Raw genomic sequence first — 20910 nt, 5'->3', positions numbered from 1 at the left:
ATGATGGGGGTCCTGTGCCTGCAGGCATCTCTTGTCTGTCCAAAAGAGACAGCTCTGCTTGAGACATAGGGTGATTCTGTAAGATGAGAGAAAACAAAAATCAACTAAAGCCCTCAACTTCACCTGAAGAGAGGGTACTGAGCAAGGAGAGGTGACAAAGGCAAAACAAAGGTCAATAAGGAAGACTAAGGCCCTGGCCAGATTTGAAACTAGTAGGTGCTGGTTACTTATCTATTCTCTCTTCTGTTTGTTAACAGACCCCCAGCTTGCTTTCCAGGATGGAGATGTCTCAGGGCAGGGCTCACCTCTCTCCCCCTTTTTTCTCTCCCCTTGGTGCGAAGACGTCAGAACAGCAGGTCACCCCAACCAGGGGCCGATCAAGGAAGGAAAAAGCCACAGGCAGCCAGGTGGCCGCGAGGGAGAAGCGGAGCTCCGGCCGGGGCAGGAGAGGTCTCCAGGGGCCAGACACAGGAACACCCACACGTCCCCCCAAGGTGTACCAAAGTGGGGCAGACATGGTCCCATCCCCAGGAAGATCTGTCAGGTAAGCTGTGAGGTAGGAGGTGACCCCTCTGCTTCACAGCCATCTCGCCAAATGAGGTCCATCATACCCAGCTCAGCAGGGACTCTGCTTGTGCCTCCATGGATGGCAGGTCCATGACCCTCCTCCTTGCCTCATTTGATCATTAGCAATGTCTGAAGCCTCCTCTTTAATTGCCAGGCTGAACAGCTGCCGGTGGATAGTGCCTGCCCATGGTGAGGTGGAACTGAAGGTCCACTTCAGCTCCGTGGTGCCAGGCCAGTTTGATCAGACGCTGCATTTTGAGGTCCTGGGGACAAACCGTCAGTACCAGCTGCACTGCAGGGGCACATGCCTGTATCCCACCATCAGCCAGGATCCACGGTAAGCCTGGCCCGTGGGAGCCTCCCACACTTCCTCCCTCTAAACTCAGAGCTAGGGCTGGCCCTTGCACCCCTGTGACTTTCTGGCTTGGGCAGAGCATGCTGCCTGAGCAGCCCAGTGTCTTTTCCTGTGCTTGGAGCTGGGAACCAATACTGGTACCTCAGCCACCGGTAAGGGTTATGGCTTTCTGACCACGTTTTCTACTTAGAGCATCTCACAGCTCCTCATTCCCCATTTTCTCTCCCCAGGCTGGTGTTTCCTCACCGGAGGAAGAGCAAGGCAGATGATGACATCATCTTCAAGCAGTACATAATGAACACGGGCATATTCCACTTTGGACCGCTGCTATGTGGGAAGTCAAGAGACTGGTATGTGCTCCCCGCCTCAAGTGAGCATCCTGATGTGCTGCCTGCTCAGAGTGAGATGTTGGGATGGGATCTCCAGGGCCTTGTGCTTTCATGGACATGCTTGGAGACATGCTGTCCCAGTGGCACAATTCAGGGCAGGCCCAGGCAGAGACCTGGGAGGTACACAGGGTTGAAAGGCCACGGATGTGTGAACTAGAGCAGATAACAGGCACGTGAGTCTTGGAGGAGCTGTGGAGAGGTAGAGATGATCTTCCTACTGGGTGGGTGCCTTGGTGGCCAGAACGACCTGCTGCTACTAGCCTGAAGGTGACTTGGGGCAGCTTGTGTCCCCCCTCCACATCTCAGCTTCTCCACCTATGAAATGAACTCTATGGTGCTTTTTAAAAGTGCTTTGACCTTTATGGGTAATCTGCAACTATTTTGCTGATCGTTTTGTAAACCATTCATTAATCTGTAATATTAGTAAGACTTTCTGATTTGACCTGCCAACGTGTGTGTTGGGGGGAACCTGCAGAGGAAAAAAATGGGATTTAAAATTTCCTGATCCTCACTGCTGAATAATATCTGCCTAAGAAGGTTGTCATTGTAGCTACTGGCATATTTCTATTTTTAACATAGCTTTTTTATTTTTTTTAATATTAGAAATTAAGTTCTTGTCTTCATGGGAGCTCTGGAGAGGTAGTGGTATTTTGACAACCCAAGGAAATAAAATTGAAACCTCTTAAAAAACAAAAGAGCATCTTTAGCAAGGCTGATGAACAGTCTCAGGTTTCTGTTTGTTTCATTTTTAACCCTTTAACTCCAAATTCTGTTCCACACCTAAGGGAAGAGGTATTTGTTAAATTTAGCATTCCTCTTGGGAATTAATCCTTTCTATTTCCTTCCATGAGAATTGGAGCTAACCCATGAAATACAAGGTAATCTCATGACTTTTTTGAAAGAGACAAACTAAACTATTTTTAAAACCTCTTTTTCAAAAGCATCTCTTTTTACCCTGCAGGGAAGGAAACCCAACAAAGAAGGGGGAAGAACCAACATGCCTGGCATACTTTTATTTTTCCAGGCACCTTTGAATTTCTATTTTGTAAAATGCTCTTTATTTAAGTGGCCTGTGTATCATCAGGCTACTGGGATGGAGGCATCAGGTACAGGGGCAGACATCAAAGTAACGCACAGATGAACACAAAAACCATGGAATGTGTCCCTGAAACCGATCGTTTTCCTTGGCCTGCTTGTGAGACTTGGTCTTCCAGTGCAGCCTCCTGCTTCCAGGGCACAGTGTTTTCCTCGACATGTGATAAAGACAACAGTCCTGGGGCTTTCTCTGCAGCCTTTTCCCTTTTTGTGGACAGGTACAAGGCACTGCACTATCCCAGCAACTGTGAGAAGATAACCATCCTCAATGTCACCCCCTTGGAAGCAGAGGTGCATTTCTTCTTTGAGCATGATCTCAAAGCAAACACGTTCCTTTTAGACCCTCCCAGCATGAGGCTGAAACCTAATGAGAAGCAGGTAGGAGATGGGCGGGTAGGGCAGGTGCCGTAGAAGTGTCCAGAAGCTGTTCCTCCTGCTCACTGAATGCTCTTCCATACTTATTTTTTGCGGGGACGGCACTAGGAGCTGAGCATTTGGGCGTACCCCACTTCAGCTGGCCTCATGGAAGACAACCTCGTCTGTTGTATTCAGGACAACCCAGAGCCAGTGGTCTTCCACCTATGCTGCCAGGGGGTGCAGGTGGAGCTGGGCGTTAGCCCCAGGCAGGTGCATTTCGACAAGCTGCTTCTGCACAGGTCAGTCATTCCACAGCTGCTCTGTTGGGAACGACAGGTGTCATCAAGTTCCCCTTCAGCTTCTTTTGCTGGCTGTGAGGCCACTCAGATTGGAGGCTGAGCTAGCATCCCTCTTTCTCCCGGCAATTCCCAATCTCTTGCTCACCATTCCTCACTGGTTTCGATATCCTATAACAGCCATGAGCTCCACAGTCCCCCAGCAATGCTGTGCAATGGGCATCTCAATGCATTTGTATCTTGTCTGCTGGTTCAGAGAGCAGTCGGGTTGCTCCTCCTCATCACCTTTCTGTTGGATACACTTCTAACACCAAGCCCTCCCCCAAGAACCTCACCTCTGAGGCTTGTGACATAGAGAAAACATTTAACCATGGTTTCATATGCATAGATAGGGCTGCTGCAAGTTGCATTCAGTTGCAAGGCTCACATGACCGTTGAGCAACTGGTGCTGAGTGTCGTCTTGTCTCTACAGGAGCGACAGCAAGACCCTGGTCCTGCGAAACAGCACCCCGCTGCCTGCGGCCTGGCGGCTCAGTGGGCTGGAAAACCTCGGTGAGGACTTCTCTGTGTCACAAGATGAGGGCATCATTGGTCCCCGCACTGAGTTTGGCTTGCATCTGTATTTCAAACCCACGAAGGCTCTAAGCATTAAGAAGATGATCCGACTAGAGGTGAGGGGGACCATCCCCTTCCTGGCAGAGCGGGGCAGAACGATCAGCCTTGTGCTCTTGGGGATGGATTCTGTGCTTGAAAGGATACCCTGCAAAGAGGGCAAAAGGATGAGCCCTTCGTGAGATTCCTTTCTACCCACGTTGGCGGGGGTGAGGCAGTCCCTTAGAAGCAAGGGACTCTCACTGAAAGAAGGCATTTTGGAAACTGACCACTAGGGTGCTCTCGTAGCTAAGCTTCATCGGGCAAGTATATTGTGAGTCAGGAAGAGATGTGCCTGACAGATATAAGGGTGCTACGACCCCAATTTCTGCTGCCTCAGACTGGGTTCAACAGAATAGAAGCATAGAATCATTAAGGTTGGAAGAGACCTCTAGGATCATCAAGTCGAACTGCCAACCCAGCACCACCATGCCCCCTAAACTATGTCCCTGAGTGCCACATCGATTAATTCTTTGTACACCTCCAGGGATGGTGACTCTACCACCTCTCTGGGCAGCCTGTGCCAATATCTGACCACTCTTTCAGTAAAGAAATTTTTCCTAATATCCAATCTAAACCTCCCCTGATGCAGCTTAAGGCCATTTCCTTTTGTCCTAACATGTGGTGCATCCCTGAGCATCCACATCACCCCGTATAACCAGCCACTGCCTCTGCAGGGCTTACGCCTGGGTTATGGAATGCTCCTGAGCCCATATTACAACCACCTTGCTGCTGTGCATGGTTGAATGCTGCTGTTTGGTTGGCCAGACTTCAGTGTCTTCCCTGCACACGTCCTGGGTTCTGTCTGGGGCTCAATGTAAAGCAACAAGCTCTCACCCTGGGATTTTGTTCCCTGTGGTTTAGGGGCTGCATTTCAGCAGGAATCCTGGGTGATTTAATAGGAGAGGGTTGGTTGCCTATGCAACCTGCTCTGGGACACGTCACACTTCTTGTGGTTGTTTTTACATCACTGTGCCTCACAGGGTGCTTTAGCAGCAGTGTTCTCTGCGGTAGGAGTGCAGAGTTGAGCTGACAGGGTTTCTTACTGCAGCAGAATCCTGCTGGGTCAGCCCATGAGATGAACAGGTTAGGAGAGCTTGGGAGTCCACAAATGCTTGTCAAGCATGGGAGGCCATGGTGGAGGCAGCCAGCAGAGACAAGGACTCATATATTGTCTACCAAAAGAATTTAGAAGAATGGTCTAAGCAGTGTTTGTTTCTTGCTGCCTCAGGTTTCAGATGCAGAAAACATCCTGGGGATTGTTCAAATTGAAAATATCCAAATCCTTGCAGAGGCCTATGACGTTGCTCTGAGCATCAGCATTTCTAAAGGTCAGTGGATGCCCCCAAAACAAAGTAGTCTGGGTGCATTGCATTGCCTTGGCAGGTGGGCAACCAAAGCACTTGGGACGGGATGGGATAGCATGGAAGCATGGCATGGATATGGAAACTGCATATCCTGCAAGCTGCGTGGAGTGAAGCACTGTCAGGGCGCAGGCAGCTTTGAGTCTCACCTCTGAACTTCAAAGTGTGCAACTTCATGTGCAGATTGATTTGGGGGCTTTGAAACAACAGTGATGTGAATGAGCAGCTGGCAACTCCTGAAGGCTCAGGACAACACACAAAGTTGTTGGATCTGTGCTTGGAAGCAAGGGGATGGAGACTGAGCCCCTTAGCTACTAAACCCTGCATATATTCTCCAAGTAAGAAGACAAAGGGCAACAAAGTAGCTAGAGAAAACTTCCAAGAATGGAAACTTGCTGAGAATGGGTTTATGCTGCCTGAGAAGCCCAAATCTGTATCTTGTCACTTGGTGTAGTCTGCAGCAGCTCACAAATATTCACCATTTCTTACCTTGCTCTGTGGGTTTTTTGCAGGTACAGACGGCAGAGTGGATTTTGGAATCCTTAAGGTCCTGGATGATGTGAAGGAAGTGCTGACTCTGAAGAACAAAGGAAAGTATGAGATTGCGTACAGGTAGGTCCAGCTGCCTGGTCTGTGAATACATGGTGCCACCATCTGTCCAGGCCTGCATTCTCCTTCTGTCCATGGCTAGAACCTGTTCCCATGCTGGCTACCTCATCAGCTGGGTGAATACAAAACCTGGGCTCTCTAATCTCAAATATTTCATAGAAAATCCAGCCACACACTAGCAGTTCTTCACAGCTCAGCAGGAACAAGAAGGAGAGACCCTGAAATTTAAGTCACTCACTGCTGAGATTCATTTCCTTCCTTTGAGGGTCAGCTCATTTCTCTTCATGAGACTCTCTAAAGGAAGGAACGAAAAAAATTAGTGTTGAGGTTAGCTTGCAACACTCATGATTGTCTTCATTCTGTCAAGATCTGGGATTCCTCAAGCAAAACTTTTATTTTTTTTATGGTCCTATGAGAAGTTCTGGCTGTGCTGGTGGCACCTGGACTTTTAAATGCAGATGTCTTCATTCCTTCTCTTTTTCCCCAGTTTCAGTCTGGAAACAGCAGATACCAACATATCCAACTTGGCATCCCACTTCACTATCCAGCCGCAGAAGGGCGTGCTGGCTGTCTCCGAGCGCCCTGTGCAGGTCCAGCTGTTCTTCCATCCCAAGGTGGAAATAAATATTGAAGACAAACCCATCCTGCACTGCCAGGTGAGCTGCCTGGGCCAGGCAGTGTTAGCACACCATGTCTTGGGAGTGTAAGCAGGACGTGCGTCTTCTGGAAGGAAGGCTTTAGCTGGGGAATCCTCTCTCATACATATACAACAAAGTCTTTCAGAAACCATTTGTGATGCTTCCTAAGCAGAGCTGAAAATCTGGCTCTGGAGGAGGCATTTAAACAGGGAGGATGAGGTGATGGGGACCTGAAATGGGGTCAGGTGACAGAGATAGAAGCTCTGCTGTATTTACCAACCCCTCTTCTGGTTGCAGGTGATTGAGCCCAGCATCTGTGAAGGAGGCAAAACCATTGCCATCATCCCAGTCAGGGTGTCAGCAAAAGCTGTGTTCAGCAAGTACAGCATTTACCCTGCTTTGCTCATCAACTTCGGTGCCATGATGAATGGCACCAGGAAAACCTGCACCTTCACGCTGGAGAACAAAGGCATCCTCGACTTTAAATTCCTCATCTACCGAGCAGACCAGGATGCATCTGTATTGCCAAGGAAAAGGTGAGAGAAGGCCTGCACCACCCTTCCTGCCTGAGCAGGCACCATAGCACAGCTGCTGTGTGACAGGTTATTGTCCGCTCGCATCACTGGCTTGTGAACATGGAGCAGAAAAATGCCTTGGTATAACCATGTGTAGGATGAAGCTGGTGATATAGCTGATCTGTCTGTAAGCTACAGCAATAGGTACTGCAGGCTCCTGATGGCTCCTGGAGGGTGCAGGAAGGCTTTCCTCCATGGGGAGGAAGGCCAGCTTTGACCTCAGAGAAAGGCAGGGGGAACTCAGCATGATGGATATTTTCTGCTTCCTCTTCTCAGTGCATATTTAATGAAGTCTTCCCACTCCCATGAGAGTGAAAACTTAAGCAAGATGACTCCCTCAGTCAAGCAAAGCAAGCACTCGCTGCAAAAGGATGCAAGCCCCTTCATGCAGGTGGGTGGCTCCTGTTCCCCAACATGTGCCACTGCAGGTGGTGTGGGGGGATACTGCTGTGCCCGGGCCGGGGGCTCATCACCACAGGATGGGACAGGATCTGCGTGATGGAAGAATTTTAGGAAAAATATCTTTACTGAAAGAGTAGTCAGGCATTGGAACAGGCTGCCCAGAGAGGTCACCATCCCTGGAGGCATTCAAAAAACATATAGGCGTGGCACTCAGCGACATGGTTTAGGAGGCATGGTGATGCTGGGTTGGCAGTTAGACTTGATTATCTTAGAGGTCTTTTCCAACCTTAATGATTCTATGATTCTGTGGAGGTCCATCATCTCCCAGCCACAAGCAGGGGCAAGAGTTGCTCAGCCCCATGCTCTGGCTCAGACCTGGAGTTGCAGGAGCAAGAGAGGGAGCACCTATGTGTTTCATAGGTGCTAGCCAAAATAGGTCTGTGAATGCCATGGATGCAGAACGTCCCTGTCTGAACTCCTAGTCTGTAGATATCAGATGACCTTGCTTTTTCTTCTTCCCAGTCCCCTCTCTTCTCTCGCATAATTTCTCACCGTTATTTCTGCTCTCCTGTTTTACCCCTGGAGGTTGAAGGATCCCAGCTACTACCTTCACCCTTTACCCCCAAACTCTTCTCTCTATGCCACTCAAGGCAGGCCTGCAGCTCCTCCTGGTTTGTTCATCTCGTCCTGGGGCTGCCTTTGGGCCATGTAGTCATCCTTTCCTGGGACTGGGGGCTTGGGCCCAGCTGGAGGCCAAGGAGTGGCATACTCCTTGCTGGGGATGCTGACTGTTAGAGATCAGCCTCTCCTGGGACTCTTTCCACAGGCTCGCTTCACTCTAGGCATGTTCACGGTGTACCCTGGCTTTGGCTCCATCCCTCCTGGGGGCCAGCAGACAATCACAGTGGATTGCTATGCAGAGCCACTGGGGGCATGCAAGGAGCGCCTGTTCATCGATGTCAGCGACAGAGACCCCAAGGACAACCCCCTTGGCATCCCCTATACCCTGTTTGCCGAGTCCTGCCTTCCAGGTACACCCCATTCACAGGTTCCCGTGGCCAGACCTGCTGCTGATCAGCACCTAAACTTACTACTTGGATACTTAGGCACCCTGACCCTGAAGTCCCATCTGAAAATCCTCAGAGGTTCTCATCCTTTTAAAGTCTGCCAGCAGTGAAAAGCTGGGAGGGATGCGTGGAAGGTTGAAAGGAGAGCAGTACCCTTTAAGACTGAGGGTGACTGAGCTCCATCCTCAGAGCCAACTCCCTCACCCAAGGTTGGGTTTTGCAGTTACCTGGGCAGAAAGGGCTTATCAAGCCTTCTGAGAGGCCAATAGATAAATTCAGCAGGAAGGCTTCTCCATCCTCAGCCCTCCCTCTGGTCTGCTCGCAGCATTTCTGGTTGACGACATAGAGTCTATCTTTGAGGAACATCGAATCTGCAGCAACATCAACCTCTGCCAGATCCTACAGACAGTGCAAGACAAGGGCGTGTTCATCGCAGATGAGAACAAGTTTATCTTCACTAATGTTCTGGTTGGGCACCGGGCCACAGCTCGCTTCAAGATCCACAATGTGGGCAAAGTCCCCTGTGACGTGATCCTCTCCATCAAACCCATCCCCAGTAAGGTAAGAACAAGAGACCAAGGGGACTGTTGCTCTTAAAGGCTGTGCAATAGCCTGCCTTGTGCTCCAGATTCATTGCTTTCTCTTGCCTGGACTAGTCCAGCTCTGTGCAGGTCAAACTACAGGGGAGAGCAGCAATGCTGGGGTGACAGTTGGGTTGAATTCAGCGTGTCTCAAGCAAGGTTTTGGCTCACTCCTCTGGGTATTTGCTGGGAGACCTGAACCCTTCCAAATATCTCTTGGAATCGCGCTCTGAGTGGGGCTTTTACTGGACTGATGTGCCAGGGCTCAAAGCAGACCATTTCCTCAGGCTCCCTGGTCTTTTCCTTCTCTTTAGAGGCCAGTTCTAGGTTATTCGCACAGTTTTCTGTGCAGCCCCCCACCTCCCATGTACTCTGGGTTGGCTGCCCAGCCCTCAGAGGAAGCTTTTGTACTGCTGGGCTTTATGGCAGCTCCCTGAGCAAGGTCAGCACCACTTTGGAGTCACTCCAAGACAGGAGGAGCCTGTCCAGGGAAGCAGGAAGGAACACACGCTGTCTGGGGTTGCTCCCCATCGTGCATATATGATTAAGACTGCATCACGTGGAAGGATGTTTCCTCCTAACACCATTCTGTGGGTTCCCCCAAGCTCAACAGCCGCATTAGTGATGTGTTTGAGGTGGATCCTGTTCAGATGTGTGTGCCCAGCCGTTCCCATGCCTTTGCTACAGTGAGCTTCACTCCACAAACGATGCAGAACTACCAGTGCACTTTTGAGGCTTCCCTTGATGTCCAGGCAAGGTAACTTACCCTGTAAAATCTTGGGGTGGGGACAACCTTTCTCATAGCTGCCTCTCCTGTGGGAGGACGTAGACCTCTTGTTAACCCTAATGCTTTCAGTAGCCTTAGGTAGAGTACTTACTGCCTCCTATATTATCTAATGCTAACTGCTAGATATAGCAGAGCAGAAAAATAAACGTCATAGTTTAGTCTATATGAGTGACTATGAAGACAGTGTGGCATTAGGTAGCTAGCTGGAAGTTATTGAATCAGAAAGAAATGGAGGTGTGCAACAGCTGAGCTGGGGTTTTCCAAGGACAAAGGGTTAGATGAAAAGGTTTCTGTGCCAGCAAGTCAACATGCATTCTTTCCTCCTTGTTTTTGTTAAAATGAGATGATCCTATGTGACTACCTGGGGTATATTAAGATATTTTATATTAGGGAGTGATTGGACCCCTTAGGAAAGAGGAGCCCAGTTCATCTGTCCTGGGACCTGTGTTTGTACCGGGGCTTTGACCTGCTCTTCCCCAACCCTTTAGTTGCTGAACTGGGACAAGATAAGTCAGCTTTCTTCCCTAATAAGCAATTCCTGTTTTAGCGTCCTTGGAAATAATCTTTACTGATGGTTTTATTTACTTCTCCCTCCTTGCTTTTATACTGTTTTCATGCTGTGCTTGTGCTTTTTGCGTATGTTTCTCATCACCACAGCCAGCAAATTTGCCATGTCTCATCTGTTGCCTCATTATTTACCTGCTGTACTGCATGATTCAATTAAGTGAAATAATTTTTAACTGTTACTCTGGAAGGCTTTGGCTCTTCAGAGCAGATTCCTCTTGTGAAGGCCCTGATCTGACTGGGAGGTGTGTTGTGGGGTACAGGAGTGCCAGCCAGGAAAAATGAAGTGGGTGGTACTCGCTTCATTGCTTGGCAAGTTGGAAATGGATTAGTGCCAGCCATAATGATTCCTCCTCTGCCTCTCCTGCAGCCCTGCAGCAATTAAAGCACAAAGCCTGACCTTCGATATCAGTGGAGATGGGAACCTGCCTCGGGTAACGGTCCTGCGCCCAGTCCTTCACAATAAGAGAGGGAACCCTCTGCTGCTCTTCAAGAAGCTGTTGCTGGGTGATTCAGAAAAACTCCCTCTGGTTCTTCATAACAGTGGCTTCATACCTGTCCAGGTGAGGACCTGCTCAGGGAATGCTCTGGTCTGGGAACAATTTCTTGTGCCATGGAGGAGAGGTGACAGAAAACATGGTAGAGATGCACAGGTGCACCACTACTCTACACATGCAATTAAACACCAAAAGAAACCCTTTCCTTGTGCTCAGAGCCACTCCATCGCAGGAGAATACTCCCCTCTGACTTCCTGGAAGATGCTTTGGCAAACCAGTGGGAAGAGTCTCACTTCTCAGCCAAATCCCTCTAGGAAAGCTCCATCAGCCTTTGAGCAGAACTTTGTCTCCATCTCCTTTGCAACCACTGCTGCTGTCTTCGCAACTCTTGACCCACCCTTGGGTTTTATGTTGGTTACTCTTTCCACTCTGTGCCTCAGTGAACTGCATGGGAATGGGTCTCAGAAATTCCTTTTATGCAAATAACCGACTACTTCTTTCCAGGAAGGGTGTTCGTCTTGGAAATGTGATTTTTCTGACCAGTCTATTCTTTTCAGTTGAACACAACACAAGAAAGTTGGTGGGAAGTTTTCCTGTCCCTTTTCTCATGGTTTCATTCTCATCTGGGAGTGTGTGATGTCCTAGTTACATTAGATTATATTTGATCACATTTTGCTATATTTTAGTAAAACTCAGTTGTAATTTAATTACATTCTGCTCATTACTTTTAGTACTTTCTGTCATGTTTGGTTATATTTTAGTTATATCTAGATGCCTCTGAACCCTTTTTTTCCTGTCTGATTTCACTTAAACTTCGTGCTAAGAGCTGTGTTTGAAGTGGGGAATGTGCTGGGTTCCCCATGCTGGACCAGCAGCAGTACAGTGTCGATCCATGTGCCATCCTGTACCCACACTAGTGTGGTCATTCTCTCTGTTCCTCTTTCTTAGCTGATGATAGACCTGTTGGATGAACGGGGAGTTTTCTTCTTGAAAGCCAGGCCCACCACACACTGTGTCTACCAAGCTGTGGGCCTGAAGGAAGACTCTCCTGGAGAAGGTAAATTCATTAACCATGAAGCATGTCATCCACACAGGGAAAATGTGTGCCCTGCTCTTGGCTTGGCAAGCAGCAGCCAGATGTTAGAGGTAGTTTCTTTCCTGGGGCTCTCTGTACTCCTGGTTTTTCATGTGGACTCCTCACAGGGTTTTCTTCTAGCAAGTTGTAGGAAGTTTTTCTGTTCTTGTGGACATGGTGGGTTGAGTTGTGAGGAACCATCGGCACTTGAATGGACTGTCTGAGGTCTCTGCTGCATGTGGGGAGTTACCAGCCTGGACAGAGGCAGACCTTGAGCCCACAGCCAGCCAACAAAAGCCAAAACAACTTTTTGACTTAGCTTTATGTATGGCAGGAGCTGGCTGGATGTAGTTTGAGTGAGAGCTGGGTGTTAGCCTGAGCTTAAGACACTTAATCAGTGGTATGCATGATGGTGTCATAGTCTTGTGAATATAGGAGAAGGGTCTGGAACCAGTGGTGGGAGAACATGTGCTTAGAGACAGCTGGGTTTCAACTTCTTATTCCTCTTATACCTCATGGAAATATTTCCTCTGTACAGCTGTATCACTTGTCTCAGATTTCCATTGCTGTGCAGAGAGGAAGCCTCACACCGCTTCCCTGGTCCTGCAACACGGGGAATTAGCAGAGTTTGAAGTGCTATTCAAACCCACCCTGGCCCAACATGTGGAAGGGAAGATCCACCTGTCAGTGGTGGACAATCCCTATGAAGAGACCAACATTCAGCTGGTGGGTGAAGGCTATGAGGATGACTTCACGCTAGATAACATCCATGGACTAGTGGCAGACAGCAAGGAGGAGGACACTGAGGGCAATCTGGAGGAAGACATAATTGAGGGTAAGAAAGGAGAGGCTGCCAAGACGGTGCAAGGAACAGGAAAGTACATATTTCTCACATTTCTGCTCACCCTGTGCCAGTGCAGGTGTGATCCAGACTTAGTGGACAGATCCTGTTGCCTTTTGTAGCCTGCAGAGCAGCCACACTTGAGAACACAAGGGGTGATCCTCTGTCAGGCATGCAGGCTAAGCAAGGAAGGGTCAGAGGTCTCTAAAAGGAGACCACCAGCCCATGGTGTACCATGTATGATAATTTGTCTTCTATATAACCAGGCCTGTGCTGTCACCCACCGGACCTGGTCTGTGAGCATGCCTGCCCTGTGCACAGAGGCAGTGCTGCTGCACTGCATGTCCTTCTGCACAGACACAGCCACATGTTTAGGGACATGTCAGGGGGTATCTCTGAAAGTGGTAGGATGGGGAACTGCATCTCCCAGAGGGAGGAAGGCTTAGAGCGAGAAAGGAAGTTGGACATACATGTGTCTGTGTGTGAGGGGGGTGGGTGGACCTCACCGCACACTGAGATCCCTTGCTGTCATTCTTAACAGCTGCCAGAGTGAATCACATCCAGTTCGGGGACTGTCACATCGGGACACCCTACACTGTGACCTTCACAATCACCAATCGCAGCAGGGTGGATGTGATGCGGTTTGAGTGGCTGGCAAGCACCCCCTTTCACTTCTCCCCCCAGGTGAGCATAGATGGTTCTGCTTTTCCCCACTGCTCAAGCCCTGCCCAGTGGGTTCCCGGGAGCTAGCAGGGAGTCGCCACATACCAGTGAGAGACCATTCCAGTGCCACATAGGAGATGCAGTCCCTGCTTTTGCTAGGGCAAGGCTGTCAGACCCTCAGAAAAGGCTTTGTGTTATGGCAGGTGGCATCTTTTGTGCTTTTCTCTATCAAACCTCAGATAAATATGCAGTATGATGCAGATTCCTGGCACAGCCACATACCACATCAATTCCTTTGCTATCAGTCCTGCCCTTGCCAGTGATTCCAGTTTTGTCTTGGCTTTCTGGTTCTCCCTAGGTGGGACACCTCCATGCTGGCTGTGCTAAGGACATCACAGTGACCTTGAAATCAGACATTGCGGTCACCTTCAAAATGCATCTTGTGAAATGTAAGGTGGCTAGGATCACCTTCCAGCTGCCACCAGAGCAGGTTACCGACTGGGATGACCGCCTGCGCACTGTCAAGTGGGTGGATGCCATGAGGGGCCTGGCAGCCACATGGCCTGTCAAGAAGAAGGTAAGAAGCACGATAGCAAAAGCTAGCCTGGCTTCCACAAAAAGAGCTGCTGATGGTAGCAGACCACCATCTCGGCTGGCTAAGCAGCTCCTGCTTCCTCCTGACATTTAATCCATCCGAGAGTTTAACTAGCAGTGCATTTTAGAGAAGAGGTGGATGCACAGTGACCTGATACACTCACATAAGATGGGGAAATCTTTTTGACAGACAACTTGCATGTGGCTAAACATCAGTCTCTGCCAAAAGCTGAAGTGTTGCAACCTGTGTTGAATGGAAGGTCACATTTTATGGTACCACATTTTATGGTGTTAAAAATCTCTTCATCTGATTCAGTGCTTTTCACCAAGGAAGAGTTAAATCCACTGCAGTCTGCCTCTTGTTTTGTAGTGGAGAGCAACACTAGCACTCTTCTCTGTATGCTGGCTAGTCCACCAGCACATTGTGGATGAGCTCTGAGCTCAGTCTACACCAATACCAGCGATTTTGGTTGTGGTCTCTATATCATGCGGGATATCTCATTATGGGGCAGCCCAGGCACTGTGTGGCAGTCATGCAGGAGTCCAGAGAAGTATCATCTGCATAAACTCTTTCTTTTACTGTAATTATTGCCAAACACAGTTGTCTTGGGTGATGGTTCTTCGCTAGTTTCTGAACCATCGTAAGACCTTTAAACCAAACTTCTTCCCCATCAGAGCATCAGCAGTCAGAGACTTTCCTAGTGAATTCATTCCCATCGCAAAAAGCCCAGCCCCCACCAGCGTGGCTGTTGTTCCACATGAGACATCTAGAAAGCACTTTCTCCTAAGGCAAAAAGGAAAAAGTGCTTTCTAGGTCTGTTCATTCTTGTGGTTCTCTGTTCACAGAGCTCCAGCAGGGGAACTTAATCCTAGTTTAGAGGCCTGCTGGATTTATAGGGGGCCAGGAGAAAGGTCAGACACTCTACAGGGTTGAAACACGGGGACTGATACCCAGCCATAGTCACCATGCGTGTATTTGCAGTCATGATGGTGATTGCTTTGATCAGTAGGTAGAAAGAAATACGACAGCAGAAAGGTCAAATTTTGTCATCTTTCCACGGAAATAAATGGGAATGGTACTTCCTAGCCCCTGCAACACGGTTGAATTTGGAGGCTGAAAGAATCCCTGCTTGGTCTGGCTTTCTGGGCTCTACTCAGTGATTCTTCCCTCTCCTGTTTGGAGGTGATCGAGACGGACCCAGAACCAGCTCACACTGTCCTGGAGAAGAGCAGCCGCGAGGTGGAGCTTCACATCAGTGCTGTCGTTGACTACGCTGAGTTCAAGCTGGATACAGACATGATTCAGTTTAAGGAGACCTTGCTCTTCCAGACAAGGACATTCACGTGAGTGCTGGAGGCCAAGCCCAAGGGACCCACGAATGGGAACTGCCTTTGCCCAGGGCAGACCCAGTGTCTGCTTCACTGGAGCCACACTACGCTCTCTGGTGGCCTCTGCTTTTCCTTCTTCTCATGGTCGTGTGCCGGCAGAGGTTACACTGTCATGCTCATTGCTTGGCCACTTAATCAACCTCTTCTAATCTCCAACAGGCTGATCAGCCTTGGAGGGCAATGCTGCTGCCTGCTGGGTCTGAGGTTTCAGCTTCCACAAGTCCTGGGGTCCTGGAGATCTCCCACATGAACACCCAAGTTCCTTTAAGGCTTTATGTTCAGTCTCACCTGCTGTTCTTTAAACAAATAATTTTTTGTTTCATCCTTTCCAAGTCCTGGCTGGGTGCTGGGGCCCACATATCTGCACACAAAGCCAAGCAGCAGATGGTGGCCACTATCCTGCCAAGACATGCCAGGAGAGGTTCAATTCTGCCATGCCTTTCTGCTAAAAACAACCATGGGTTTGCTTTCATTGCATGTTGCCTGTCCTCATCTGCTCGAGGATGAGTTTGCAGTCAAAATAATGTCAAGCCAAGACATCAAGACCAGAATAAGACCCTTGGGTTAAATCTCCTGGGCACCATGTCTGCCCTTTCCTCTTTAACTTCCAAACTTTGAAATACTTTGTCTTGAGGCAGCCCAGGACTGTGAGTTCTGGCAGAGTTCCCTGGGGAAGACGACGCTACTCAGCATAAAGAAAAGGGTACCAGAAGCCCACCATACAGTGTTACTTTTCTACTTGCTTTGTATTTATCGGATGTTTTCTTTCTATCCTTCTTGCTTTTCAGTTTCCAGCTGTCCAATACAGGGAATGTAGCTGTGGAATATACCTGGATGGTGGCTGCAGAAGATGAAAGGGCAATGAGCCAAACCAGGGAGCTGCTCCCGCCCAGTCTGGATGGTAAGGCTCTACTAGCTCTTTGTGGCAGCTGGGGTTGCCCAGGCTGTTTCAACCAGTAGCTGAGGGCTTGGGGAGAAGACCATGCCGCTTCACGCCAGAACATGAATTGACTTTTTTCATCCCTATCCAGTCCTCCACTTTCATCAGCATCTTCTCAGCTGCAGCTGGAGACTTTCTCCTTGCTCCCTCTCTGCCTTTCAGACCCTCCTCCAGTTGCACTGACACTTGTGCTCTTCATGGGAGCTGGATCAGGGGAGAGCCACATGGTGGCTCAAGACTGGGAAGGGGGACATCAGGGCACCTCTTTGGGAAGTCTCTGAGACTGGGAAAATTGATAGTGTAAGGACGAGTTAGCTGACCTGCTGTCGCTGTCTGTGTGCAGTTCCCCAGCACAGGGCAAATGCAAAGTCACTGTCTAAAATTAACCCTCCTAGCTTGGTCACAGGAGTGTTTGCCACAGGCAGAGACCCTGCCCACAGCAGTCAGCAGAGCTCAACGGCGGGGCAGTGACTCATTACCCTACTGTAATGCGTTTGTGTCTGAGCACACGGTCTCCTTGGGAGCAGCATGGTTCTGTGGGGAAACAGGGCTGTGTGTCCAAAAGGTCTCACCAGTAACAGGAGTGAGGAGATCTGTCAACCCTTGTTTTTCCTATCACAGGCAGCTTGCCTGATGGTCAAGATGGGAGACCTCAACCAAAGTCATTGATGCTCTGACTGTGTTTAACTCCCCCCCCTCCGTGGGTCCTGGTTGGCTCTTCCTTGGCACAGGGCACACTTATGCTGAAGCCGGTCTGCTGGGCTGTGCCATTAGCTGTCTGGTTGTCAGTTATGAAAGCCTGACAAAGAGGAAGGAAGGAAGGGTGTGAAGGACAGAGCAGCACTGTTCCTCAAAGCCTTCTCTCTACCCTGCACAGCAAGCAAAATTCAGTTCTGTAGGCAACAGGGGAGCAGGACTTAACACTGTCCTTAATGCTAAGAGCTGAGGCTGGCTATACTGGGATGTGAAATGGTGCCCAGAAATTTTCCTAGATGCTGTAACAGAGACATCTCTACTGTTAGTTCCTGGATATGGTTTGGGAATGAACACTGGCCAGAAACCATTCTGCAGGAGAAGTTTGCATCAAGCTGCCCAGCTGTGGAGATGGAGAGAGTTTAACAGCATTGAGTGAAGCAGCTGGCTTCAGTCCTGGGCCCATTTAATTTGCTAACAGACATAGCCTTCCTGGCCATCACCTGAGCATCTAATACAGATTGATGTTCAGTGGTGTGTTCTGATTTTGGCAGTTCTCTGCATCTCTGCTGGGCCTTTTCACTGTGTGTGCTATCCCCCACCCTCAGTTCTCCCTCCTGTCTGTTCTCACTTTCACACCTGTCCCCAGGACTTTCTGGGATTACAGTTCAGCAATCAGCAATGCAGAAGCAAAAAGCAACCCGTCTGCTTTCCCTGTTCTTCATGGGGAGTCCTCCTGCTGAAAGCACTTGGCCAGGGATGCTCCAAGTGCATCCCAGCTCCCTTCTGTCCACCTGCAGCAGGAGGCAGAGTTGCTGGCAACAGATGACTTTCTCCTCAAAAGATTATGTCCTGCTACAATCTCTTCCTTTCCACAGGGGATTTCTTCTCTTTCACTTCTGGTGCCTCAGTGAAGCTCCAGTCTAGCCGTTGTTCAAGCCAGCTAGGCCATGCTCTAGAGCATGTCTCTTCCTCCCTGAGCTCACCGCTGAATGCTGTCAGTACCACTCCGCTGTTCTCTGTTGAGCCCTGCAGTGGCACCATCCCTGCCGGCCAGGAACAGCTCTTCCGGATGAAGTTCTCTCCAATGTACGTGGGGGACTTTGAGAGCCGTATGCTCTGCAGGTAGGAAATGTCCAGACTTGCTCACTTTTCAACTCATGCCACCGATGGATAGTTGTGGTATTGCCTCTGATTGGGGTGGGTGGGAATGCAGACCTGGGGACAGCCAGCCCCAGAGAGGCAGCAGAAACAACCAACATACAGCAGCAAAGATAGATAATCATCCGGCCTTGGTAGAGGCAGGTATGGAGACACCGGGAAGACGTTGTATTAAGCTCCTGGAGGGCTGCAAAATCTGGAAAGAGAGACCCAGAAAGGCTGTCAAGGGGCCAGGCACTCCTATGCTATGCTTCCTTATCAGACAAGTACAGCCTCCTTATCTACGTAGAAACCTGTGTGCTGCAGCTGGTCTCTGTTCGTGTTTCTGCTATTTCACCTCCTCTGCCTCTGTGGTGGGGAGTGCAATTCTGTTTGATTTGCTGATCAGTGCTTCCACGGAGAGAGAACGCAGCACTCTGTGCTGTACAAAGAGGCAGGCAAACAGCTGGCTGGCTGATACCAGTGCCTTTCTTCCTAGTATTCCCAACCTGAAGCCAAATCAGAAGGGCCCAGAGGTTGTTGTGAAGGGGAGAAGCCTGATGCCAAGCTGCCACTTTGAACTGGAAGACTCTGACTATATCACTGCAAAAAGGTGCAACCCAGAGTTGCAGGGACCAAAGGGGGCAACGTTCAATCCCAGTACAAGAGTGATTGAGTTTGCGGCAATTGGAGTGTGTAGCAGGAACAGCAGGTAGGTGTGGGCATGGCTTCTTCTGTTGATGGTCTCCCACTCACCCCTCCTAACCAGAGACCTCTCCAGCTATTCATCCAAGCCCCAGGGCTTGGAAAAAAAATCTGTGATCTCCAGATACTTGGCCACCAACCTGTTTTGGGGCTGGAACAAGCTGGTCAGTGAAGACTAACTGGCCAACTTTTTGTTCTCTTTGTCCCTTTCTTCAATAAGGTATGGGTCAGTCTGGGATGACCACGTATCCCCAGCCTGTGCTTTGGCCAATACAACCTTTGTCCCTTTGAAGAGCATCTTTGGGAAATTCTTGCTCATTTGAGATACCAGTCAGACAGGGTCAGTGAAGGCTGCAACCACAGCAGAGAACACTGTCTTCCAAAGGAGCCTTACTGGACTTGATTTTACCATTTTCACTTGATCTTACCATTTTAACATGCATGAGTTTGGCTGATTTCTTTGTTGATAGCCATTGGTTTTTAGCCTAGAAAGCAGGTGAAATGTTTGTGCTCCCAGCTTGTTCCCCTGTACCAAATAACTCCTTCCAGATGGTGTCCAGGACTGGCAGTGCCTGATACCTGATACAGGACAAAGTCATTAACATCCCAATGCCACCTTAGTAGTCTTTTTTACTTTGTGTTCCCAGGACCTTCATGGTTATGAACCCAACCAGTTCTGCATATTCCTTCCAGTGGACTTGCCGAGACCCTGAAGCCCCACCAGAACAGGTGGCTTTCTTCTGCCTCACAGAGAGAGGTCAGATCCAGCCAGGGAAGAAAACAGAGGTGGGTGCAGAAAAGTAAGAAGGTAGATCCAATACACGTGTATGCCAGTTTAACACCAGCCATGTCTACACTTACTGGGTGTCCCATCTCACTGTGAGCTTACAAAGACCAAAAAGAAACCTTTGACTGCAGTGTAAATGAACTGGCAGATGAACCTGTTGTCACCCCATAGGCCACATCAGCCACACTTTTGGACTGTAAGCAGCACAGCAGCCTCTCTCTAAGCTCACAGCAACATAAGGTGGAGGTTCCTGGGTTTCTTGGTGGTATAGACTGCAGCCCCCTCCCCTTACCCTGCCAAGGGCAGCAAGTTTCTTTCATTTGCCTCTTTCTCCCACAGATGAAGTTTGAATTTATCCCCCAGTACCTGGACATCACAGAATCATTTTGGGTCTTTACAATCCCTGAGCAGAACATTTCAGTACCTTTCCTGTTGGTGGGCAATACCACTGACCCACTAGTGACTCTGGAGAGATCCCACCTGAACTTTCACTTGCTGTTAATAGGTGAGCACCCTGGTTACACCTTAAACGCTCAGAAATGTACCTCTCCAGGGGCCCAGAAGTCCCATTATTCCAGCAGGCTCCCACAAAGAAGCTGGAAATGGAAAAGGTCTCTTGTGAGGAAAGCATCTAGCTCCTGGCACCCAAGTGTACGAGGGAATGGAAGGGGAAGGGAGGAAGGCATGTATGGGCAAGTAACATGGCATGCAGTTGCAGTTGTTTCCAAGAGGGGATTTGGGGGTGATGCAGAGGAGCCTATGGGGTCAGAAGTTCATTTTCATGTTGTCATTCTGAGCGTGCCGTGCTGCAGGAAATGCTCCTCACTGCAAATTGCCTGCCGGGCTCAGTGGCAGGTGGGACTGCAGTGGACAATGGCGGTCTGGTGGACAAAAGAACAAAAGGTTTTCAGCGGCTGCTTTGTCCTTTCTCCAGGGCATGAGGTGCACCAGACTATCTATATGATCAACAGTGAGAAAGAAACCTTCAGCTTTGCTTTCAGAGAAAGCTCTCTCTTCTCAGAGGGCTGCAACGCCTCCCTGAAAATAGAGCCCCTGGAAGGTTCCATCGCTCCGCTTTCAAGGTAAGAGGGATCACAGGCCAGATTCCCTCTCCTGTGTGCCAAGCATTGCACTGTCATTTTGCTTTTGAGGCTTTCTCCTTTCCACAGTCACCAGGTAACTCTCAGCAGTAGCACACATCTGCCTTGTTTTATTCCTTCCCCTTGGGGACACCACAGAACTGCAGGTTTCTCCATAAAGTGGCTGTGTTGGGTTTCCCTCATCTTTTA

General features: G+C 49.4%; 1 protein-coding gene across 1 annotated transcript in view; it reads left to right on the top strand.

The window, feature by feature from the left end:
- HYDIN (HYDIN axonemal central pair apparatus protein) overlaps window positions 1–20910 on the top strand; it is a 149189-nt gene that overhangs the window by 117998 nt on the left and 10281 nt on the right. Inside the window, exons 46-71 of the mRNA XM_075101795.1 lie at window positions 342–544; window positions 722–904; window positions 1153–1272; window positions 2625–2784; window positions 2890–3062; window positions 3532–3730; window positions 4942–5041; window positions 5587–5686; window positions 6171–6339; window positions 6619–6857; window positions 7173–7287; window positions 8125–8329; window positions 8691–8926; window positions 9552–9703; window positions 10668–10860; window positions 11743–11851; window positions 12408–12704; window positions 13252–13394; window positions 13732–13950; window positions 15151–15311; window positions 16145–16257; window positions 17868–18114; window positions 18629–18841; window positions 19482–19620; window positions 19961–20126; window positions 20556–20703. Coding sequence (XP_074957896.1) covers window positions 342–544; window positions 722–904; window positions 1153–1272; window positions 2625–2784; window positions 2890–3062; window positions 3532–3730; window positions 4942–5041; window positions 5587–5686; window positions 6171–6339; window positions 6619–6857; window positions 7173–7287; window positions 8125–8329; window positions 8691–8926; window positions 9552–9703; window positions 10668–10860; window positions 11743–11851; window positions 12408–12704; window positions 13252–13394; window positions 13732–13950; window positions 15151–15311; window positions 16145–16257; window positions 17868–18114; window positions 18629–18841; window positions 19482–19620; window positions 19961–20126; window positions 20556–20703 — 4502 coding nt within the window. The remainder of the gene's footprint in view (window positions 1–341; window positions 545–721; window positions 905–1152; window positions 1273–2624; window positions 2785–2889; window positions 3063–3531; window positions 3731–4941; window positions 5042–5586; window positions 5687–6170; window positions 6340–6618; window positions 6858–7172; window positions 7288–8124; window positions 8330–8690; window positions 8927–9551; window positions 9704–10667; window positions 10861–11742; window positions 11852–12407; window positions 12705–13251; window positions 13395–13731; window positions 13951–15150; window positions 15312–16144; window positions 16258–17867; window positions 18115–18628; window positions 18842–19481; window positions 19621–19960; window positions 20127–20555; window positions 20704–20910) is intronic.

This window comes from Phalacrocorax aristotelis, chromosome 8 (genome assembly GCF_949628215.1).
Source record: "Phalacrocorax aristotelis chromosome 8, bGulAri2.1, whole genome shotgun sequence".
NCBI lineage: Eukaryota > Metazoa > Chordata > Aves > Suliformes > Phalacrocoracidae > Phalacrocorax > Phalacrocorax aristotelis.
The sequence above is the reverse complement of the archived record's forward strand: the minus strand, read 5'-3'. Positions and strand labels throughout refer to the sequence as shown.